Raw genomic sequence first — 25,759 nt, forward strand, 5'->3', positions numbered from 1 at the left:
TCATCCAAGGTCTCAGAGTTTGCTGATGCGGGATTATTCCCAACACTCCCCTCATGTGTTGCCCACTTTTGGGTGGCAATACGCGTGTCATGTGTGGCCCCTCTTTTGGGTGACCGTTCATGTTTAATTGGCATAATGGGCTCATGCTCTGATACCATATTGAAATGTCAAACCCAAAAGCTTAAGCTAATACGTGGAGAGGCCCAACTGGTACATGAAATCATCAGAGAGGTCCAACTAGTATATGAAATCATCCAAGGTCCCAAAGTTAGCTGATATGGGATTACTCCCAACAATGTTATGTTACTTATATGGTTGCTCAACTTTAATGTTTCTGGTAATTAATTTTTTTATGCTTAAGGTTTCTAAGACTTTCCCCCCTTATAAACTGTAGTTTTTTGCTTGTCATTAGTAAACTGCTAGTCAGCTCAAGCTTTCATTCACTTTCTCTCTCTATAAATTCTTACTGGTTGATATGAATTCTTTAATACATGACATTTAAGCCTAAATTTTGAACTATATCTTTCTTTTTCCTGTTTTTGTTTCAGATATCTGAACAGCTAAAGAGCCGTTTCTCTTCAGGGCTGTCTCTACCAAAAATTTGCGAAAATCTTGTAAAAGCAGCATATGATCCCCGTATCTCTGGTATCTATCTTCATATTGAAGCCTTGAACTGCGGGTGGGGAAAAGTTGAAGAGATAAGGAGGCATATACTGGAGTTTAGGAAATCGGGTAAAATCATAAGTGTTTCTTAATGTTAAAGAGCTAATATTTATTTGATGGTTTTATCTCAAGTTGCAACTCTGCCTGTGTTTCCTATGTAACAAGCGGGTTGGGCTGGGTTTTTGAAAAGCTAGGCCCAGCCCAGGTCCCTAGGGCTCAGCCCAGACTCAGCCCGCCTGAGGTAGGTCTGGGAAATCCCAGCCCTGGCTTGGCCCTGCGGGCTGAAAGTCCAGCAGAGGCCCTCAAGACATAGTGATGCAAAGGCATCAAGCTCACCTAGCTGTTCCTTGTTGGCTGGGAGGGTGACTAAATTTGTCCATCCTTGTGTGAGATCTCAAAAGGCTACATCCAAAAAGGCTCTCATTTTAGTGATGGTTGATTATATACTTTGGAATTGTGAAGAGGGAGAGTCAAGAGTTCTCTTTATGAGGATTGTTTTGATGATTTTACCAAGGGAACATGCAGACCATCTAGGCAGAGATTGAAGGCTTGGGAAGACCAACTGCAACTAGTCCATATTCTTTTTGTGTTTTATTTTATGCTAGGGATATCTTTGGCATTAGCATAATAAGTTAATAAATATTGAGAATTAGTTAGCTTAGGAGTTCTTTGTAATTTAGGAGAATTTTAGTTTCTAAGGATGACTAGAAGAACTTAATTACTATTTTATTTTCTTCCCTACATGTAGGACTGGAGTCTTATCCAAAAACCTTTAACCACGTCCTGTTGTATTGGAATAGAGTTTTTGAGCTTTTGAATTGAGTTCTTGCCCTCTTCCATTATTTCTTACAATTGGATCCCATAGAAGCCTAGGTTGGTTTCAGCGAAGCCTAGAAGGGTGTTTGAGCAGCTAAGTACTGGTTCTGTTGTTATGAGGTTGTTATATGTGTGTTGCAAATTAGAATTTGTAGTTAAAGCCAATAGAAGATGAATTCTTTGTAATGTAGGAGAATTTTAGTTTCTAAGAGTGATTAGAAGAGCTTAGTTACTTTTTATTATCCTTCTTAGAATAGGATCGTATTCTTTTACATACACCTTGTCACCACCCGTGCTGTCATACTGGATTAGAGTGTTTGAGCTTTTGAATTGAGTTCTTGCTCACGTGAATTGGAGCACGCCTATAGAAGCCTAAGTTGGTTTCCATGAAGCCGAGAATGGTTCTCAGTAGCAGCCGAGTACTGGTTCTTGTATGCTTATTCCAAATTAGAATTCCTAGTTAAGGTCCACCTCCCAAGATGTCTAACCAATTATTTATTTGCTTCTGAAATTAATTCTGCTAATTCCCTTGTGGCTCCAGCGACAAGAAATTTCAGGGAGATTGTTTCAAAGTTATCTTATATTGAAAATATAAATTGGAAAAACCAAACCAGGTGTACTAGAGTCCTGTTTTGGGTGTGTTCCTGGCTGGTAATTTTTATTTTTTTGTTTCTAACCTTGACTGGTTTTCTGGAACTGAAATCTGGGCTTCAGTCCCTTTGGTCTCTGGGTTTGATCTATCTAGAGTGCTTTAAATTCAAATAAGTATTATGTGATTCTGGTATTTAGATCTACTATCTTTGAATAAATTCTTGTGATTCCACTAAGGTTTGATGTCATCACTGGTTTGGACATTTGATGGAAATCAAATGGGTGGTCAGTTCTGTATTCTGTGTATATGTTTGGATTTTCAAGGATTCCTGTTTGACAAATAACTGTGCTTGCTTTGGGCTTGATGGGCCCCTTGTCTTGGATCCATCCCACATCACACAAACATGTTCATATATGTATGTGATAATACTGCTATTTTTTTTTAATAAAAAAGTTGCTTAGGTGCCTCTACAATCATGTTTGATCTTCCGGCATATACACAATCATTAATCATTTGGGTGGGCCTAGAATATATCTTTCATCTTGGGCTGTAGAAAGAGGAAGAAAAGAAGAGCCAGCGGTTGGTCTTGGTTCACCTTTGAACCAATTTCTGGACCTGATTCTAGCCAGGGTTATACCAGTCTGTGTATGGCTTATTCTCTAGAAGTTCTGGTGGGCCCCTCTTGGAAGATCATGCGTGGATCTTGGAATATCTTGCTGGAATATTCTTTGGCTGAAGATTTGATTTACTTTCCCTTCCTATAGTTGATTCTTAGTTATTAAGTGAATAGCAATTAAGTTAGTTAGTTTCTATTTCATGTAATAGCCAAATCATGAGTCTCAATTTCTTGTAATAGCAAAGGATCTTTCTTCTAGAAAGATTCTATTTTTATTTTTTTCCTAGAGGCTATGCACTCTCCACACATAGAGAGTTGCTATTTTTGTAGTGGAACCTTCAACATTATAAATAAGAGCAGGGATAACCTACCCCAACGATAGACTAGTTGAATGAAATTGCTTTTTGCCTTAGTTTCTGTGAGAGACAGTATAGCATGGTGTGAGTCCATCGCAGTTTGGTAAGATACCATGCAAGTGTGGACAGTGAGATGCTGATTGAGGCTTAGGTGGGTTGCCCAAGTCATAACCTTTTTATTTTTGCTTTCATACATAAGAAAAAAAATTCTGTTATTGATTTTTGTTTGTTCCTATATCATCGATCCTGTTGCAATTGATCTCCCACTGGCTCAGGCCTCAGGTTTGAGATCTATTTTGGATTATACATTTAATGATGAAGATGATGATGATAATAGTTTCAGGGAATCCCTCATTTTTTCTTTTCTTCTTTTACTCCTTTTCAATGGAAAATAAATAATGAAGTTTCTAGGAGGGTCGACTAGTTTTTGGGTGGTGTTAGACACGTGTGACCATGGCCAGATAATGACAAATGTGGACCTTTTCCTTCTGTAACTAAATGAAGAACAATTCTTTTATGGCTAACCCACTTATTGACAGAAACTTGTTTATTTGAACAACCTGGCTGTGCTCTTTTAATGCTGAATGTCTGATAGATTGCATTATGATGGTTTTGTATTACTTTTGGGCATGTAAAAAGTACTATATTGTTGAACGAGGATCAGTCTAATTCATCCAAAAAAAAAAAAAAGAAGAAGAAGAAGAAGAAGTATAACTGATTGACTGGACCCTGTTGCTTACGATTCAGCTAGTAACATTTTTCATTGGTAGTTGAGGGGAGGCAGGTCTGATGTTGGTTACTAAAATGTTCTAAACCAGAGCTTCCTCCACAGATGCACCACGAACTCGTAGCATGTGGATAGGTCTGTTCATGGATACGCAATTATGCAGTTATCCTCACAAATGCATTAGTGTGTGTGTGTGTGTGTGTGTGTCTGTATTCAGGATGAGGAATGTGTGGTTTACTGGTTTTGCATTAATTCATAGGCATCTGACTGTATCATCATCCTGCAGATAGGTCTAAACTGTTCATTTCGCATCCTTGCTTGGTGGATTTGATGTAATTTGCAACCATGCATTCATTTGTTTCTTCCTGCATTTCATTTTTTTGCATTGCATCCTACAGTTTTGACATCTTCTGTGAAGGTGTGCATCAAGTTAGTTTCTCTGTCCATATCATCTCCTAATCTTCTATTTTAGTCAGGTTTTTGATCATGACAATTAAGGTGGTCTTTTGTAATGGTATTGTCTAGGTAAGTTCATCGTGGGATATGTCCCAGCCTGCGGAGAGAAGGAGTACTACCTTGCTTGTGCTTGTGAAGAGCTTTATGTTCCTCCTAGTGCTTATTTTGCTTTGTATGGTTTGACGGTTCAAGCATCGTTCCTCGGGGGTAAGTTTTTTTTGCAAGCTATCCTATAGGCTGCATGTACAATGGTGAATGAATGGTCCAAATATTTTAGGGGTCAGAAAATACTGTAACTGATAAGTACTTGCTTCAAGAATCAAGATGCATTAAACATGCTACCTATAGACTTCTTTTTGGGCCATCCATCATAATTTTCATAAGTTCTTTGATCATGACCATAATTTCCCCCCCCCCCCCTTTTTTTTTTTTACCACTTATCACAGCCATCTGGATTTGTCAATTTTTTAATCTGGAAGGTGTCTTTATGGACCTATCAAATGGTTGATGCAATTGCATTACATGTATGTCATTGTCATGTGCATGACATGGGAAAGAATTTTGTGTAGGATATTAGGAAAGAAATTTCATTCCATAGTGAGTCTGGAGTTCCAGATAATTGTTTTCTGAATGTAGTGCTTCTAATGTGAATGAAGTTTTGTTGCTGAGCATCAGCTCTCCTTCCACACCCTGCAGTGGAGAACACTTCTGTTTCACAGTTGCTTCCTGCTTTGACATTTTGCAATTTATGGTCCCTTTTTCCTTTTTCTGATGTAAAATTAGCAAATTAGTTCAACCTGTATGCTATAGCTCATATTTCTTGAATCTATGTTTCGGTGGATGGCACCACCCACAGATTCTGTGATTTTTGTAACGAGGATAGGGTTGACAACGGGGTGGGTTTGGGATGGTATCTCCAATTTTATACCATACCCTCTTAAAGTATAGCAAAACCACACCTGACTCACTTTGACAGGTAGGCATGGGCCCCACTGTATTAATAAGGTAACCGGGACAGCTAACCGCAGGGTGAAGTGGAGCCAGGGAAAAATTACTATTCTAACCTTACCCAATCAAGGTCACAACTGTACCTGAACCATTAGAGGTGGAGGGGTTGGGTATCTACTTTAAACAGTTCCATCGCCATCACTATGAAAACGTATCTAGTTGGCCACCCTGTGCAGTGGATTGGAAACATTGGTGGGGTCAGATTCAGCTTCTCCTTGGTTATCCTAAACTAAATTCTGTTGATTGAGTCAATAATAAATGTAATATGTGTCCTTGCTTACCTGTCCCGAAAAATAACGGGAAAAAGGGAGGAAAATGAGTGACCTTATTGGAAGAGGGATGCTTCATCAATTTTTAACAATGTTCAAAATTATGGTCGAAATGATCGAAATTTCGTGAAATTTTTCGGTTTCAACAAAGGTCGAAATGAAACCAGGTGTGTTACGTGGGTTTTACCAAGTTTTGGTCGAAATTTCGCTGAAAACCGTGTTTTGGGTTCCGGTATCGTTTCGGTCATACCATTTGTATAAAGTGCATGGTTTAAATCAAAATTTCACAGTTTTGGCCATTGTTGTCAAAGCTTGGATGGGCGCCTAGGCATCTTGTTGGTGCCACCTTATTTTTTGACCCCTCCCCCCAATGCCTTGGGTTGCCTAGCGCTTTACAACTATGGTTTCGGTGAAATTTCGACAATGTTTCGGGGTTCAGTATCTTTAGCTAGTTTCGACTCCAAATAGGGAAATTTCCTAGAAAACCTCGGTTATTGTGACTTTTGGCTAAATCAGTCCCGTATCTTTGTAATGAACCATGTATAACATATGATAATTATGAAATGCTTTCTAATTTATGTTTTTTTTTTTCGTGATAGGTTTTCTAATTTTATGTTTACTCATTTCTAATGCATATTTTAGTTGTTTTAATTGAATTATATGTGTTGTAGTACCGAATTTTGTGTAGAATAGGTTATATTAGAGAAAATATACAGCAACGTACACTACCAACCTAAGGTCCCAAGTCAAACTACCATATTGGGTGTATTTTTTTACAATCTTGTACTTTCCACTATGTTTAAAGGGCCTACAATAGGGTTTTCCAAAAGTTTTGGGACCTAATTTTGCCATATAGGCCTCAAAACCAACAGTCGAGACTTGCAACCGAAAAGTTTCACAATTTCACAAAATATTTGGGTTTTGAGCCAGGTTTCGGCCTGGCTTGAAACCGAAACTTCGAACCTTGATTGTTAAGGTACACAAAATCCTAATATGAATTTTTAGGTGTACAAAATCCTTATGCATCAAGCTTGTGTTGGAGAAAGAGGTTGTCAATATCATTACCGGTTATGCACCCCAAGTAGGCTTGGATGAAAGTAGTAAGTTACAATTTTGGGGATCACATGGATGGAATAGTGCAAGGTTTTAGTCAGGAGAAAATTATTATAGGGGTTGATTTGAATGGACATGTTGGGAGAGATCGTAGAGGTTATGATGGTGTACATGGAAGATATGGTTTTGGAGAGAGGAATGAGGAGGGGATCTCAATTTTAGATTTTGTTGTGGCTTATGATTTATTTATTGTAAACACTTGCTTTGAAAAAAGAGAGGAGCATTTAGTTACCTTCAAAAGTGGGCATCATGGTAGCCAAATATAGTTTTTCCTAACTAGAAGGTCCGATATATTGTTATGTAAGGACTGTAAGGTTATACTAGGGGAGAGCCTAACCACACAACATGGATTAGTGGTAATGGATATGTGCCTCACTACCCAGAATCGTAAGAAATGGGAGTTTATTTGCCCTAGGATAAGGTGTTGGAGCTTAAAAGGAGATATTTTGAAATCATTTACTGATGAAGTGGTCGAACAAGAAAAGTGGGACTTAGAGGGAGACACTAATAAGATGTGGAATGAGATGACTACTTGTATTACGAAGGTTGCTAAAGATGTCCTAGGCGAATCGAAAGATAAACATCATTCCTTTAGGGAGACTTGGTGGTAGGATGATGAGGTTCAAGCAGCCATTAAGGCTAAAAAAAGCTAGTTTTAAGACATGGCAAAAGACCAAGGATGTAGAGGATCTAATAATGTTTAAATTTGCCTGAAATGAAGCTAGGAAGATTGTGGGAAAAGCAAGGGCAGAGAAATACAAAGATCTTTATAACAATCTGAGCAGAAAGGAAGGGGAAAAGTCTATCTATCCCAATGCACAAGGCTCCCCCGCCACTGCAGGGTCTGGGGAGGGTCATACTGTACGCAGCCTTACCCTCGCTTCGCGGAGAGGCTGTTTCCCGACTTGAACCTGCGACCACTAGGTCGCAATGGAGCAACCTTAATGTTGCCACTGCGGGGTCTAGGGGAAAAAGCTATTAATAAGATACCTAAAAGGAGTGAAAGGAAGAGTAGAGATCTCGACCATGTTAGATGTATTAAAAGTGAAGATGGTTAAGTATTAATAAGGGATGAGGACATTAAGAGAGATGGAAAAATTAATTCTACAGCCTACTAAATGAAGACACTTAAAAAGCATCATATGGATAAACTCATTGTAGAAGAGATAGATGTGTGGCAAAACTAGGAAGGATAAAGGAATGATCATATTAAAGCTGATTTGGGGAGTAGTTCTGATGCATGATAAACTACGAAAAAATCATTTGAGGTGGCGTGGCCATGTTCAACGGAGGCCTTTGGGTGCTCCAGTACGGAGGAGTGATTTGATTCAGATTAAAGGAACTAAAAGAGCCAAGGGAAGACCTAAAATGGCCCTAGGGGAAGTGGTTAGGAAAGACATGCATAGCTTAGGCCTTTTATCAAGTATTGCCTTGATAAAGCTGATTGGAGGGCAAGGATCCATGTAGCTGACCCCATTTAGTTGGGATAAGACTTTGTTACTGTTGTACAAAATTCTAATGTGATGCCAAAAGAGTAGATTCTTTTAAGCTAGCGAGTTCACCTATCTTACAAATCTGTGTACTGGATGTAAAATCATATCTCCTAGAAAACAGGAAGAAATAATGGGGGAAAAAGCATGAAGGATGCAATACCTAAAAAATTGTCAGGTTCACCTTAAAAAAAAAGAGGAAAAGATGGAATCAAGTGTCACCACTATATGTTACAGTTATCTAGCTAGAATAGCTTGGATGCAGTTATTTTTCACACTTTAATGCTGATAATGAAACTTGTTCATTTACTAATTATTATGGTGTGTATGCAATATTACTCATGTTTTGATGCCTTCTCATGATTTCTTCACTAACATGCAATGCAATAGCATCACAAAATGGTTTGCAGGTGTTTTTGAGAAAGTAGGGATTGAGCCTCAAGTGCAACGGATTGGAAAATATAAAAGTGCTGGGGATCAACTAATGCGCAAAAACATGTCAAAAGAAAATTGTGAGATGTTGACTGCATTGCTTGATAACATTTATGGAAATTGGCTGGATAAAGTTTCTTCTACTAAAGGTGCTGTCTACATATATAATGGTTTGGATTTAATTTATTGAACATCAAAGTTGGATTTGCACATTTCTGGGTCTCTTTATTTCAGGAAAAAGCAGACAAGAAATTGAGAACTTCATTAATGAAGGAGTTTACCAAGTAGAAAGGCTGAAACAAGAAGGTTGGATCACAGACATACATTACGATGATGAGGTAAAATATTACTCTCTTTTTATTGAGAGGAGAGGGTGTAAGATAGTCTCATGTATTAAGTTATTCAGTATTAACATTTGCTACAGATTATTAGAACAATCTTCTTATTCCTTATGTTGTTTTGTTGCTTCTAGCAATTAGGATTGCAATGAAAGAGGTTGGAAGATAAATTTTCTTGTTGGTTTTGTCAGCAAAGTTATTTTGTCTTTTAACCTCATAATTTATCCTTTTCTTAGCTCCTTTCTTTCTTTTCTCTGTACACCAAGATGGAACACAAGTGTTTTCAATGTCCAATATTGTTGCCCTTCTTGGTGTTCTATTGCTCATGGGGCAGTGGGCCAAATGAAAGGTTCAGGGAATCTCCTTGTTTGCGTTTTCCCTGCATCTTGGTCTTGCATGAGGTTTGGGTTTGTTTTCTTTCTATAACCCTTATTTTCTTCTAAAAGGCATCGTTAGTATGGGTCTACACCAAAAGCTAAGGACCCTGACTAAAAACTCTTATGTTGGAAAAATTGAAAATTTTTTAAGTATTTGTAATCTTCTTCGCAACTCTGCTAGTGTTTTTGCAGCTGGTCCCAAGCCCGGATAAAGTGAGGAGTGTCGGTACATCAGGCCGGCACCAAAAAATTTTTAGCCAAACCCTTTTACATGGATTCTAGAACCTTACATTTTTGACCTTGTGCTAGGGCGTCCCTCGTAAGCGACGTGTTACACTGTGACCCAGATGTAGTGAGGGTTAGCTAGGGTGTCCCCTATCAGCGACTCACTATGTCGACGCCCGAATGCAGTGACAAATAGGCAACGGTTCTCGCACCGTGGATGAGTGTGGGTAAAGAAGCTAGTCCAAAAGCGTAGGATTAGATTAGCATCTTGGAACATAGGATCTTTAATGGGTAAGAGTCTAGAATTGATAGATGTTATGAGGAGACGAAGGATTAACATAACTTGTATTCAAGAGACTAGATGGAAGGTTAGAAAAGTTGGATTACTTTAAGCTTTGATATACGGGGGATAAGAGTTAAAAAAGCGGAGTGGGCATTGTAGTGGATAAAGATTTAAAGAATGATGTGGTGGATGTTAAAAGATTTGGTGATAAGATTATATCCATCAAACTTATGTTGGAGAAAGTTGTTGTCAATATAATTAGCGTTTACGAACCCCAAGTAGGGTTGGATGAAAGTGGTGAGTTATAATTTTGGGAACACTTGAATAGATTAATGCAGGGTTTTAGTCAAGGAGAAAAGATTATTATAAGGGGGATTTGAATGGACATGTTGGGAGAGATCTTAGAGGCTATGAAGGTGTACATGGGGGATATGGTTTTGGAGAGAGGAATGAGGAGGGGACTTCAGTTTTAGATTTTTCTGTGGCTTATGATCTGTCCATTCTGAACACATACTTTACAAAGAGAGAGGAGCACTTAATTACCTTCAAAAGTGGGCATCACAGTAGCCAAATAGATTTCTTTCTAACGAGAAGGTCTGATAGATTGTTATGAAAAGATTGTAAGGTTAAGGTCCGATAGGTTGTTATGAAAAGATTGAAGGTTATACTGGGAAAGAGCCTAAATACACAACATAGATTAGTGGTCATAGATATGTGTCTCATTACGCCGGTTCATAAGAAAGGCGAGCCTATTTGCCCTAGGATAAGGTGGTGGAGCTTAAAAGGAGATATCTTGAAATCATTTATTGATAAGTTGGTCAAACAAGGAAGGGGGGGGGGGGACTTTGATAGTTTGATGGAGACACTAATATGATGTGGAATGAGGTGACTGCTTGTATTTAGAAGGTTGTTAAAGATGTCTTAGGCGAATCGAAAGGAAAATGCCATTCCTCTAGGGAGACTTGGTGGTGAGAATGTGAGATGATGAAGTTCAAGCAACCATTAAGGCTAAGAAAGTTAGTTTTAAGACATAGTAAAGGACTAGGGATGTAAAGGATTTAAATAGATATAACTTTGCCAGAAATGAAGCTAAGAAGATTGTGGGAAAAGCAAGGGCAAAAAAAATGAAGATCTTTATAACACTCTGTGCACAGAGGAAGGGGAAAAAACTATCTATATGATGGCTAAAATGAGGGAAAGGAAGAGTAGACATTTCGACCATGTAAATGTATTAAAAGTGAAGATGGTATTGTACTAATATGGGATGATGACAATATGGAGAGATTTGAAGGAGTCCAAAAAATCAAGATATGAAAAAGTCAATATTTTTTTTTTAATTTTTAATTATTCTGATTTCCCCCCAATAATTCCAATATACAATTGAAATCAAGAGGTTTCAATGGGTTAGGTATCTGAGGAGTTATGTGTGCACCTTGGCCTATTGCTCTCAGGTTTGTCTCATACCCTTCTTTTCTTACATATTTGTTTTAGGTATTCCTACTAATCTCTATTTGCTGGTCTTTGACTTAACCAATCTTGGTGGTGCCTTTGGAGGCCTGAAGGATTTTCCTTCATTGTTTAATCAGGAAAGACTATTTCTACAGCCTACTAAATGAAGACATTTCGAGTAATAGTGTCCCAGAAGGTTGTATTACCATAATGACACTACATGTCATAGATATATATGAAAAATTAGGGTACCTGAAGTAAAAGAAGCTTTAAGGAGGATGGAAGTAGGCAATGCATTAGGTTGAGATGGGATCCCAATAGAAGTGTGGAAGAACTTAGGAATCTGTGGTTTATCTTGGCTAACTAAGCAATTTAATAAGATTATAAACACAAGGAAAATGCCAAATGAATGGAGGAGAAGCATTATGGTTTCGATTTAGAGAAATAAATGTGATATTCAGAGGTGTAACAACCATAGAGGCATAAAACTAACGAGTCATACTATGAAATTATTGGAGAGTTATTGAAACTCGCTTGAGACAAGAAACTATCATCTGGAGAACTAATTTGGTGTTATGCCAGGAAGATACACAATATAATCTATTTACTTAAGAGACTCATGGAAAGATTTGGACATTGCAAGAAGGATCTCCATATGGTCTTTATTTACCTAGAAAAAGCTTATGGCAAAGTCCCTAGAGAGTTGATTTGGCAAGTACTAGAGAAGAGAAGTGTTTCAAGTAAATATGTGGACATAATTAAAGATATGTATAATGGTGTGGTGACCAGTGTAAGAACTGTGGAGGGTCATGGTAGTGAATTCCCAATTACAATGGGATTACATCAAGGATCAGCTTTAAGCCCTTATTTATTTTTGCTTATCAAAGATGATTTTACCCAAAGACATTCAAGATCAGGTTCCTTGATGTATGCTTTTTGCCGATGATATTGTTTTGGTGGATGAGACAAAAGCAGAGATTAACGCAAAATTGGAGTTATGGAGAATTGGAGATCAACCTTGGAATCAAAATGTTTTAAGAGAACGGAAATGGAGTATATGGTGTGTAGTTACATTAGGGCGGATAATGAGGCGGTAAAAATTGATGGGAGGCAAATTCTGCATAGTAATTCTTTTAGGTATCTAAACTCGATCATAATTAAAGAAGGTGATATAGAGGCTGATGTTTCACAAAGAATTAAAAATAGGATGGATGAAGTGGAGAGGTGCGCCCAGTGTGTTGTGTGATCGACATATTCCTTTAAAACTTAGAGGAAAATTTTATACGCAATGTAGACCAGTTAGAGGTGATAACTAGTGCACAAGCAACATTAAATACTTTGATTGGTTCTCAAATTTTCAGGAAATTTCAGGACAGTAAAATAAAAAACAAAAAATCAAAGGCGGCAAGAAGAAGATAGGGTAGTCTCCCTCAGACTCGGGTCTCTCACCATACCCTCTCACAGAGCAAAGCACAAAGCTATGTTTTTTTTTCCTCATTTTCATTAGTCAAATTCGTGTACAAGGCTGTAGCCCCTTACAAACTTATATAGAAGACTCAAAAACAGATTCAAACACTAAAAAGGAAAGGTCTAACCAATCCTTAACTAATAAGGTAACATAAACTGATTAGGAAACTAAAATAATGAAATAAATAGACTCAAAACATCACTCTAACTAAACTAATGAAGTAAATCCCGTTTCCCTACTTTCTACCCATATTTAAGGCCCATTACAAAGAAAATCCGTGGGATCAAAGGCCCAACATATACATAACTTAACCCAAGGCTTACTTCCAATAAAATAAGCCCTTTAGGTGACTTATCTGCATTAATAAGTACGTCATACGACCGGTTATGATGTATGGTGCGGGATGTTGGGCTATTAAGAAGCATCATATAGATAAACACAGTTGAGCTGAGATGAGAATGTTGAGATGGATGTGTGCAAAACTAGGAAGGATAAAGTAAAGAATGATCAAATTAGAGCTGATTTAGGAGTAGCTCTAATGCATCAGAAGCTACGTGAAAGTCGCTGGAGGTAGCATGGCCATGTTCAACTGAGGCCTTTAAATGCTCCAATACGGAGGAATGATTTGATTCAGACTGAAGGAGCTAAAAGAGATAGGGGCAGACCTAAAATGACTCTGGGTGAAGTGGTGAGGAAAGATATGCATATCTTAGGCCTTGTTTTAAGTATGACCTCGGATAGAGCTGAGCGGAGGGTAAGGATCCATGTAGCCGACCCCATTTAGTTGGGATGAGGCTGAGTTGTTGTTGTATTCTTCTTCTTTAGTAATAGAAATGAAAAGAAATTACATTTTGGGCTAGTTGCTTTTATATTCAATTTGATCCCTCTAATGATACTCATAAAATTATGTTTATTTTATAACACTTTTGGCTCACCTGGTGGTACTAATATTTGCTACATTGGCAGATCATGAATGTGTACCAATGTTACGCAATTATTTTTCTCATATTACTTAAGTGTCAAATATAATGGTCAATAATCATGAAATTAAGGGTTAAAGACACAATGCTCATGAGTTTTGGACTAAATGTTCTAAGCCTTGCTTTCTTGATTGAACTGATAGCTAAGATTGGGTTCTTGTTTATCCCATGCAGGTCATCTCTATGTTGAAAGAGAAACTGGGAGTGAAGAAGGAGAAAAATCTCCCAACAGTCGATTACAAGTGCTCTCCTTTCTCTGCACATTTTGGTTTCATTCCATGCTGTAGAGTTCTAATTTTGATCTGGCTTAATTCAATGCAGTTGTCACACTAAAGATTCCTACAGTGTTAAAATGACATGTTCTGTAACTACTGTTCTTGCTAACTGCAGGAAATACTCTGGAGTCAGAAAATGGACTCTTGGCTTGTCAGGGGGCAGAGAGAAAATAGCTGTAATCAGAGCCTCTGGAAGCATTAGTCGTGTTCGTAGTCCATTAAATAGTTCGGGTATTATTGGTGAGCAGTTCATTGACAAAATCCGTAGTGTAAGAGGTAAGCATTAAATATGTCCCTATGTATTGCAGTGAAAGGTTGTCTCTATTTTCTGTTCCTGGTATATTTCCACCTTAAACTATTTAATCGTATAGACCTTATCTTACTAGAGTATGTAATATGTATTACTTTCCCATCACCTGTCTAAGCTCTTTATTTCTTAACCCTTTTGTTTAAAAAAGCTTTAAAAAAAGTAGGCCAAGTATATGATATTGCATATACCTTGGTATAGCAAACTTCCATCCTACAGTAGCTAAAATTCTTATTTGCTTTTTGAATGAAAAAACATATTTGGTTTGTCTTTGTTTTAGTCCTTTGATCTTTAAGCTCAATTCTGTTATTATATCATTGCTTTGCTGTATACATATCGGCCGAGCTATTAGTTGTAAAAGTGTAACCTAATTATGGAGTCAATTTACTCTCCAATAGTGCATGTTCCATTCCTAATCAATGGCTTGCTTCTGCTTGCTGTGGTACTTAAGATTATTGACATGTCTTAGTTTTCAGCAAGAAACATATGAATTGTTTCCCACAGGAGCAATGCCCTTTACTGTGTTCCTATATCTAGGCTGAGAGTGCCTTTACATCAGAATGGGAGAATTCTTCAACCTCATTCATCTAACTTGTGTTTCAACCATATGTCTATATCCTTGGACAGTGACCGGAGACATACTGGCCTTTTTCTAATCTTGAGAGTCTTCTGTAAGGGGTATCCAGTGAATTTGTAATTAAGGAGCAGCTTGTTGAATATCTCATAGATTAATTGTACAGAAAATCTGTCCTTCTAATGAAAAAATCCCATTTTATATTTGTCTCTCTTGTTCTTTGTTCAAGGTCCAAGAGGAGGCCTGTATGGAAATCCTGCTGTTGGATAATCTGAATTTCTGTCATAGTTGTCTAGGTGTAGGCTAGGTGATACCGTCTAGGCATTCAAGCGGTCTGAGAGGGCCTAGGCGATGTGTTGCTTTTCTGTCAAGGTGTCCTAACTCAAAAGAAAAGGCCAAAAAAAGAAAAGGGGGGGGGGGGGGACCAAAAAGGGAAATGGTTAAAAATGGAAAGAAAAGGAAAAGTGAGAGGAAATATGATAACGAATAGGAAATGACGCAGCAGGAGTCAATTCCAGATAAGATTGCAGTGGTAGCAGCCCCATTCTGCCAGGAAGAGGAAGAAGAAGACGTGGTTTTGGGGGGGGGGGGGGGGAGGAAAAAGAAGAAGCAGTAGCAGTGGCAACAGCAGCTGTTGCCGCCGAAGAAGAGGAAGACTGGAGCTGACACCGCCCACCGCTGCTACTGTAGAAGAAGAATATCAAGGACAACGAGGAGGATGAGGAGGGGACATATCTGTTCCAGACTTCCAGTGCTGCTTGATACGACTTCAATCTCTCCGTCACAGCATCCAAGAGAATCACCACTGAAACTCATCTTCTCTGTGCAGTGAAGCCTGTAACAATCAGACTGATATTTCTTTTCTAAATTCTTATCTGTAAATGAACTCATTTTAATACCTATATTTGCAATTAAGGCTTTTATAATGCACATAAACCCTGTATCCCCTACTTACATAGTTGCTTTGGCTCACCTAGGTGTCATGTCGACTGGCAACTTCATTAATTTACATAACTGACTTTAACTTTGACATATCAGTTGTTTTTTTAGCAGTCCTTATAGATCAAATCTCTTGATCCAAATATTTAACTTCCTTTCCAGAGTCAAAAAGATATAAAGCTGTTATCATACGAATTGACAGCCCCGGAGGCGATGCTCTTGCTTCTGATTTGTGAGTGCTATTCTAGTAGTTTCATTATTTAATTGCCAATAAAGACTCAATTTATTTATTGACTGGAAATAAGAACCAGATATTTGTTTTTGGATGCATAACTTGTAAAATAATTTTTACAGGTCAAAATGGTCCTGCAATTTAACTTTTTAAGTTCAATGTGCTAGCTGAAACATGACAAATAGGAATCCTTCTTTTATTTATTTATATTGGATTCAGCTTCAGCAATATAATCTCTTTTTAAGACAAACTAAAAATAAAATAAAATTTTAGATTCCAACTGTATTGCTATGCAAACCTTCTTCACTCTGTACCAAAAAGAAGGCGTTAGAGTTATCAATATCCAAAATCCAAACTGATCAATGTGATTCTTTGACTACGTTCACTTGGTTTTAATAATTATGCTTGACTTATGACTCTCTAAGTCTCGCTCAAAAATATGAGAGCCTGCATATTCCAATATATTAGTCATAATTAATCACCCCAAAAAAAAAGGCAACAAAAATAAACACAAGAGCCTACATGTTCCTAACATCTTGTAGACAAACACAATATGATTTTCTGTACAAACACGAGAGCCAACATGATTGACATCTTTGATTCTTCTCAAGCCAAGGTCCCCTTCATCTTTGGGGAGACAGCACAAGCCCAACTAACAGGGTGGAAAAACCTGGCTGAATCATAAGTCATAACCCTTCCAAAGAAAGGCACACATGAGAGACTCCAACTTCGAAATAGTAGACTGATGGAGCCTGAAAAAGTACGATTTTGCCCGACAAATCAGGGTTTTGGTAGGAACAAGGACAATCTGATCTTCCAAACCAAACAATTATGACCAATCCATAAAAAGTATTCACAATGATGATTGTGACTTACCAGAGGAGAGGAATAACCATCATCACCAATCAAAACCCACCTTATGTTCATGGAGAGAAAAATACTATGTGCATAGGTAAAAAATAAAGTAACCTATGTTGTTTTCTGTCTGTTAGAACCCTAGTTTCTTAAACATGCACAACTAGGGTTCCCTCATTGTTACTGAAGTCAATCGATGAGGAATCTTTTTTCTGAAGTGCCCTCATCGCATGCTGTACAGCAAAAAGTAGGGAAAAACCCTAACCACACTTAAAATAGGAATCAAGAAGGAATCCCAGGTACTGAAATCAATGCTCTAATACCATGTGACAATAATAGAACTTGAATCAGTTCCTAGTCGTAAGAAAGAAAGAAGAGAAGAAAGGAGAAGAGAGAAGTCGAAGAGAAGAAGCGAAGAAGAGAAGATGAGAGAAGGTAAGAGAACACAACCAAGGTTTGAGTAGTGAGCAGAATACTCAAACCGTGGGTGGGGGATTGTATTTATATTAAATAAAAGATACAAATTACAAATTACAATAGAAGTATAGACCACAGCCAAGGTTTGAGTAGTGAACAGAATACTCAAACTGTGGGTGGGAGATTGTATTTATATTAAATAAATAAAAGATACAAATTACAATAGGACCACCGGGTCCACAACTAATGACCAGACTTAAAACTTAAAGACTGGACATAAGTGTACTTTACACTTAAATAAGAAAAACATTACTATAATCCCCTAAGAGAACCGACACACTTATTACCCATAGAACCGACATACTAAACAAACTATATGGCAAAATTTGTCCATTTTATTGCTTCTTGTCGAATATCCTTCAGATGGGGCTGGGGGAATCAATATTGGGAAGCATCTGAATGTCCTAGTTCTTCAATCTTGAGGGGAGAGAGGGGGGCGGGAGGAAGCATTTGGTTGTGCTGGTTCCCTTGAAACAAAGAAAAGGCATCATATCCAGTTAAAAGGATATTCTAGACTTTTGATCTCTCAAAACAGATTGCTGGAGTCTTCTTTGCTAGTACTGCAGAATTTGCAAGTCTCAATGACAATGAGTGATGTGAACCAAGCTGCTGATATGTTTACCAGAAAACAGAGTAGCAGGTAATGGCAGAGAAGATGAAGAACAAAGCATATAAGCCAAAATGAAGATTAGTCAAGTTCAAGCTTTTTCATTGACATGTGGTTTTCTTTCAATTTATTTGAGGACAGCCATGCTATGAGTTTAATATAGCTTATGTCATACGCATATAGGATGCTAGCTAGGGATAGATTCTGGCTTAGGCTTAGTTGTCTTAGGCTTATAGGTAGTAGGAATGGAGCGACTAAACCAATCGGAAAAAAAGCTTCCCAGGAATATGAAGCTTGCCAACTTTAGGAGTCTTTGTTTCTTAGGCAGAATTTATCTTTGTTTTCCTGAAGACTTTATAATGAACTCTTCTTTTTTAACTGTTTAGTGTCCTGTTGTTTATGTGATATAGAATGTGGAGAGAGATCAGACTTCTTGCTGCCTCTAAACCTGTCATTGCGTCTATGTCTGATGTGGCGGCAAGTGGAGGCTACTACATGGCAATGGCAGCAGGAACAATTGTTGCAGAGAATCTTTCCTTAACAGGTTCAATTGGAGTGGTCACAGGTGAAGAAGCTAGCTTTTACCTTCACTTGTAGCAATAAATTTGAAGATTAATTGGAAATTACTTGATGTAAGGAAATTGGATTTTCTGTTTCAGCTACATAATGCAAGTGATTGTATACAATGCATACTATTATATACACTTCTTGATTATTATACATTCCCTGTTTGCTTGTCCCTTCGTAAAACTAGTTGTTTCTTTCCAACAAGGGGTATGTAGCAACGAGTGGAAAAAGCATCTACTCTTCCCCCTCCTTTAAAATATTGTCCATGTTTTGGTTTCTCAATATACAGTAAAGTTTGCCCATTGTAAAAATCAATCTCACTTTCCTACAATACCCTTTCTATCATAGAACATAAAACATCAATCTACTCTTCTTTAACTATTTGCACGTCTATTTAGTAATTACTTCATTACATGGTTGACAACACTGGAAAGTGAGTTTGGATTTGTGAGAGGTTAATGCATTGTTTAAAATGCCCTTGAATAATGGTTTTCTTCAAACTCCAATTTGTATGGAGGAGGGAGTATATAACAAGGATGCTTCATTTTTTAAAATAGTTTTGCTGTGTTGGACACCAATATCTATGTTTTTTTTATCTAACCTACTAATATTCTCAGGGAGTCCTGTGTCAGACATTCATATCAATGTTGGTTTTGTTAGAGTTTGTGTTGTAAGGGTATTTTAGGAACTAGTTGCCTTATATTGTAATTTCCCTTTTTTACCTTTACCTCCCTAGGGAGGTGTATGTAATTTCTTTCATATTATTAATGAAGTAATATAGGTGTGGAGGAGACAACTCTCCAACACAACTTTCCACCGAATTCTCTTCCTCTCCATTTCCTTGTCTTCTTCTCTTCTTCTTCCTTACATCCATTACCTAAATTCCAACTGGTTTTTGTGTCCATTGCCTCGTTAACTTGGGGGCAATACTCAAATTACCCACCTCATCCCATTAAACGGGTGAAGATTGTCAGATTTCCTGATAGATTGGTTTCTAAGGATTTCAATATCATTCGGATTAACATTTATCATCAGAGGAAAAAAAAAGATTAGCATTAGCTATTCTAGAGTCTAATAACATGGATGAAACTAAGAAGCTGGAGAAGTTAGTTAATGTATATAGGGTATTATACATTCTGCCTTGAAGAATTTGGTCTTTTGTTTGTCATATCATGGTAAAAATTTTAGCTGTTGACTGCCAGACCTTATATGGAATTTCTATGATAGTTATTATATGCCCACAGTGGTAATTTTGTATGTGGATTATGTCAACATCCTTGCGAACGAAACACAAAGGCCATTCAGAGGAATTAACTGAGCAAACGGTGTTGTTTCTCATGCTGTTCATCCATCTATTATCATCCATTACATAGCTTTGCAGCCTTTTATGAAAGGCTATTTTACATGCATTCCCAACATCTGAAGTACAGCTATGGGTTTGTTAATAAAAGAGTGTTAATCTCGTGAAACTCTAAATGTATAATATCCTTTGCTGCAAATCATCTCACTCTTTGGTGGTACCATGTTTTTCATTCCAAAGGACCATCTCTCTTATTTGAGGCCATGCTTGCCACAATTTATAACATCCTGGTTTACCTTTACTGAACTAGCTATGTGAAATCTGCTGCTGCAGTAGAAACCTCGTTCAATTTTTTAATTCTACCTTTTGTTTTCAGTTCTTCCCCCCCCCCCCCCCCCACCTTTTTGTGAGTTCAGATGTTAACTCTGGTATTTCTTGTCTGTAGGAAAGTTTAATTTGGGTAAACTATATGAAATGATAGGCTTCAACAAAGATATAATATCAAGAGGGAAATATGCTGAGCTCACTGCCGCTGAACAACGCCCTTTCAGGTCGAAAACCCTGTTGCATTGTTAGGAACATAAATGCTTAAATTTTGTGGAAAGAAATAAGTGACATTGATCTGGGATTGGAGTTTCATTTCTGCACTGTATTGCCCCTGTATCACTGTTATTTCTACTTTTATCTTTTTCTTTTTTTAACTTTTTTCTTGATAGGTATGCTATTCTGCTTTATCTCATTGCCCTATAGTTAATATTGAAGATTTAGTGCTGTGTGGGCATGTATGCTGACACACTTGTGGAGGCGTGGCTTGTTCAAGGCCAATCCTGCGGCTTGTTTTGCAGGAACTTTTTCTCTTCTCAATGTTGCTTTGCTTGCTGTCTTGGTTTTCTTCCCATGAGATCCTGTTATAGCTGAAAACAAATTAAGTTTTCTTGCAGACCAGATGAAGCTGAACTCTTTGCGAAGTCTGCACAGAATGCATATATGCAGTTTCGAGACAAGGCAGCTTTTTCAAGATCAATGACAGTATGTTAATCTTGTTTATCTACAAGTTCTAATGTTTCTTTCCTCAATCATTTCATGGAAAGTTCAAGGGCTGGAATTTCCAGGTAGATCAGATGGAAGAAGTTGCTCAAGGAAGGGTATGGACTGGTAAGGATGCAGCTTCCCGAGGTTTGGTTGATGCCATTGGTGGCTTTTCTCGTGCTGTTGCCATTGCAAAACAAAAGGCCAACATACCCCAGGACAAACAGGTTGGTTTCTGTGAACCCTCCCCCACCCCCCCACCCCACCCCCAAAAAAAAAAAATAAAAAAAATCTTCCACTGATAAGATTAATGGACTAAAAGAGGGAGGCGAGAAAATGAGTAACAGCAGTAAGCTCCCTCTGCAACATATAGTGTCTCCTAGTTCCTTGAGCACACAAAATTGTTCTAAGACCCACATTTTTGCTGCAGACCCAAGTCATCCAACAAATGTCGTTGCTAACTTCACTTTAACAATGTTGAGGCTCTTTGAAAAATTTAATCCAGGAAAGGAGTTACTGGCTCTACCTTTTTGGAGTTCTAACTTGTAAAAACCAAATCAAGCCTAGAAAATAAAGATGTATTCTCCCTTTAATATCACTGAAAATAGCTTACATACCCATGGATTTTACGGGAACAGCCACTTAAGTTTAGATAAAGCTCATCTATGTTGGTATTCAACTCCAATTAGTTGGAATATGGCTTACCTGAGTTTGTTGTCTTTGTTCCTAGGATGCTAAACCAGACTGGTAGCTTTCAGATTCGAACCCAATGACTACTCTATTAGGTAGAGGGAATCACAGGTATATAAAGACACAAAAATTCCTAACAGAAGTGGGATCCTAACATTCTGCTTCCTGTGTAGGCAGATCGAAATTGACCTAACAAGTGGAAGGATCACGGAGGCAGGACCAGAAACCTGCTCTGATACCATGTCAGATTCCAGCCCAAAAGACTAGTCTATTAGGTGGAGGGATTCACAAGTATATGAAGACACGGACATCCCGCTCCTAACCAATGTGGGATGGATCCTATCAGTAGCAATGGAACAGAAACGAGCATTAGGAGCTAACTACATTTGCATTGGGGGGGGGGGGGTTGGGGGGATATTGTTAACATTCTCTATAAGTAAGAGCAAATGGATACCAACTCTTTAATTTCATCAGTGTAGCAGTAGAGAAACAAATAACCAGTCCTTACAAAGCTTGAAGAAGAGAAGGAGAAAAGAAGAAAGAGAGAAAACCGATGGAAGAAGGGAAAAACAATAGACCAAGATAGGATTCAAAAAGCACCTATCGTGGTCCATCCCCAATACTAAATAACATTAGATAATGGACTCTTAGTAGGAAGTCTACTAATAGTTTAAGTCTAATTACAAGGAAAGAAAATAACTATTATAACTAAAGGAAATAATTGAAAGCAACTTAAACATAAAATACAACTCTACAACTTAACACACACCATGATAGGGGCACTCTCCTTATCGTGAGCAAAACCAACTAAAACAGAATAGAGTACCGCAGGATTTGACAGTAATACCACTGCGGTACCAAATACATATCTTAACACTTACCCTCAAGTTGGAGCATAAATCATCCGTGCCTAGTTTGGAACAGCCCTTCCAGGAATCAGGACTACACAGACACTTGGTAAACATATCACCCAACTGATCTGCAGAAGAAACAAATGAAGTATCAATCAACTTCCCCATTACTGCATTCCTCACACAGTGACAATCAACTTCAATGTGTTTGGTCCTTTCATGAAACATCAGGTTTTTGGCAATATTGATAGCACCTTGATTATCACAGAACATATTCATCGGTTTAGTAACCGGAAACCCCAACTCTTGAAGTAATGATTTCACCCACATGGCCACATCAACTTGGCTGTAGTATGAGCAATAGCTTTATACTCAGCCTCAACACTGGATCTAGCCACAGTCGTTTGTTTCTTGCTTCTCCATATGACAAGATTGCTACCAATGAACGTACAGTAACCTGTGGTAGACCTTCTATCACTGTTAGCACCAGCTCAGTTTGCATCAGAATATCCAACCAAATCAATATGCTGATGAGGTTGGTAAATGAGCCCCTTTCCTAGATCCCCCTTTAAGATACCTTAAGATTCAACATGCTGCCTTCTAGTGAGTCTTCTTAGGTGATTCCATAAACTAACTAATAACTTCAACAACAAAAGTTATGTCAGGTCTAGTAACAATAAGATAAATGAGTTTCCCTACTAATCTCCTGTACTAGTGCTTGTCATCAAATTCCTTGCCATCATTTGTCACAAACTTGTGGCATGGATCTATATGGGTATCAAATGGTTTAGAAGCAAGCGTACCAGTTTAGACAAGAGGTCTAACACAGTTTCTCTGCGGCAGACGTATCCCTTTCTTACTTTGAAGCCTTCAATATGAAAAAAATACCTAACGGCATCCAAGTCTTTCATCTGAAAATGTTGTTGTAGATAAGATTTCACCTCTGTAATCTCAAATGTGTCACCCCTAGATTTGATAATATCATTGGCATACACAACTAATACGATAACCCTAGAATCCCGACGATGAACAAATATAGAATGATCAAAATAGCACTGTGAGAATCTGCACTGAGTAACAATCGAATTGAACTTATCGAACCAGGCTCTAGGTGAGTCATTTTAAATCATAAATTGCCTTATGTAATTTTCAAACTCTGTGAGCATTCTCCCCCTGAGCAAAATATTTTGGAGGTTGCTCCATATACACCTTCTCATGTAGATCACCATATAAGAAAGCATTCTTGATATCCAATTGATATGGAGACCAGTCTAAATTCATAGCTAAGGAAATAAGTACACGAACCGAATTAAGAAGAGCAACAGGAGAGGAGGTCTCAAAGTAATCCACACCATAGGTCTGAGTATAACCTTTCGCAACCAAAAAGGCCTTAAGCCGTTCAACTGAGCCATTTGGATTGTATTTAATGGTGTACACCCAACAACACCACACAAGGTCATTACTTGGAGGTAAATCCATAGGATCCATGTCTGGCGAGAAATCAGGGCATCCATTTCCGTTTTCAGAGCCATTTTCCTTTGAGGATTTGATAAAGCCTTATAATGAATTTTAGGAATGGAGAGAGTAGATAAGGATAAAACAAAGCTATGTAAGGGAGATGGAGGGTGAGATAGGGGAACAAAATTTTCTATTAGATAAGTAGTCATGAATTTTTGAGTGGAAGAACGGGTACCTTTGTGAAGAGCAACTGGTAAGTTATCAGGAGACGAGAGGAAAGCAAGAGCTCCAGTTGGAGGATCATATCATGTGGTAGGCTGTGAAGCAAGAGGAATCAAACCAGGATGTACAGTCTTCTTACGCCATGGATACACTTTCAATGGTGCAGACAAGGTAGTGGGTGGAGCATCATCAAATGGCACAAGAGCAAGAAGAGGTGGCCGAACAACATCTTTGTCAAGATAAAGGCTAGGAGTACTAGGTGAAAAAGAGTACTTTTAAAAAATGTAACATCGGCATGACAAACTGCCGCTATGGTTCGAGGTTTCACTGAGATCTCGCGAGAGCTTGGTAATTGTTTATAGTGTCTTAAACAATTATCAGATAAAAAAAACTTTAATAGAAGCATCAAACTGAGTCTTTATTTCTCTATAAAAATCTTGAAAAACAAAAAGAAATTCTGAACAATCTCTCAACAAATACAACCACGTCAAACGAGAGTTATCGTCCACAAAGTGAAAAAATAAGAAAAACCTAACCTATTCTTGACACGACAAGGTCCCCAAATAGCAAAATGTACTAAAGGGAAAAAAGGACTCTTAGGCACACTACGAGAAGGGAAAGATGATCGATGATGCTTCTCAAGTAGTCGAGTTCACATGCTTCACACTCAAGGTGAGACGTAGATTTGCAACTAGGTTCAATATGCTGAAGTTTTGATAACGATAGATGCCCTAGCTGAAAGTGTCATTGAATAGGGGAATGACCAGCGGAACTAGTAGTAGCAACAATAGAGGGTCCAACACAATTAAGATAATATAGTCCATGCTGCTCAAGCCCACCACTAGTCATCCTGTTTGTCTGAAGATCCTGAAAAGTACAATAAAAGGGATAAGTGACAAGGTAGTTAAAAGAGATTTAGTAAGTTGACTAATTGATATAAGACTTGAACATAATTGTGGTACATGAAGGACAGAGGACAGAGTCATGGATGAGGTAGGTGAAACCATACCATGACCAGTCACATGGGTGGAAGATCCATTAGCAAGAATTACCGGGGAAGGATTGTAATCTTTGGACAAAGAAGAAAACAATTCTGACTTACCCGTCATATGGGTAGAAGCACCAAAATCAATTATCTAAGGAGTGAAAGATGTAGTAGTAAGAAATGTTGATGTACTTGTGTGGGCCAAAGTGACTGTGGATGAGGAAGTAGCAGTGGATGACTCGAGATTTTGGAGACGTTTAAGTATTTGATTATAGTCGTCTCAAGACATAGAACCTGATGGAGAAGCTCTAAATGAAGATGCAAGGGTGGTGTCACCAAAAGACACCTTAGTATTACCATCTGACACAACGGTATTAGCTAAATGTTGAGCTTATTCTGATTTACCATGTTTAGGTCAACATATGTCAATTGTATGATTGGGCTTGCCACAAAGGAACATTGTTTGGAGGATCAGTCAGTCTGTTGTCCATATGTACCACGACCACAACCTCTCCCGGTAAAACCTTGGCCACGATTAGCCACAAACGTAGTACCTTCCTTACGAGAGGGTGAGATGTTAGCTCTACAAGATAAACAATACGCTAAAGACGAGAAAATGTTTCATTCAGAGAATACACCTTCTCCCTGGCAAGCAACTTGACTCTTTACAGACTGATAATTGAAATTTAATCCAGCCATAAATTTAGCAACCTGAAATTCATCCCATTGAACC

The 25,759-nt window shown here is 38.0% G+C and overlaps 1 protein-coding gene across 2 annotated transcripts in view; it reads left to right on the plus strand.

Annotated features, from left to right (window-relative positions):
* The window catches only part of LOC122651585 (serine protease SPPA, chloroplastic), a 31,161-nt gene that overhangs the window by 2,580 nt on the left and 2,822 nt on the right, over positions 1–25,759 (plus strand). Inside the window, exons 2-13 of one of the 2 annotated variants that reach the window (XM_043845028.1) lie at positions 549–732; positions 4,296–4,433; positions 8,517–8,687; positions 8,773–8,876; positions 13,833–13,900; positions 14,049–14,209; positions 15,916–15,985; positions 18,335–18,489; positions 20,237–20,342; positions 20,733–20,820; positions 20,904–21,047; positions 21,251–21,499. In XM_043845028.1, the coding sequence (XP_043700963.1) occupies positions 549–732; positions 4,296–4,433; positions 8,517–8,687; positions 8,773–8,876; positions 13,833–13,900; positions 14,049–14,209; positions 15,916–15,985; positions 18,335–18,489; positions 20,237–20,342; positions 20,733–20,820; positions 20,904–21,047; positions 21,251–21,292 (1,431 nt within the window). In that variant the 3' untranslated portion in view covers positions 21,293–21,499. Of the gene's footprint in view, positions 1–548; positions 733–4,295; positions 4,434–8,516; positions 8,688–8,772; positions 8,877–13,832; positions 13,901–14,048; positions 14,210–15,915; positions 15,986–18,334; positions 18,490–20,236; positions 20,343–20,732; positions 20,821–20,903; positions 21,048–21,250; positions 21,500–25,759 lie in introns of those variants that run through there. The other variant, XM_043845027.1, reaches the window with a different exon arrangement.

This window comes from Telopea speciosissima, chromosome 2 (assembly GCF_018873765.1).
Source record: "Telopea speciosissima isolate NSW1024214 ecotype Mountain lineage chromosome 2, Tspe_v1, whole genome shotgun sequence".
NCBI classification, from domain to species: Eukaryota; Viridiplantae; Streptophyta; class Magnoliopsida; order Proteales; family Proteaceae; genus Telopea; species Telopea speciosissima.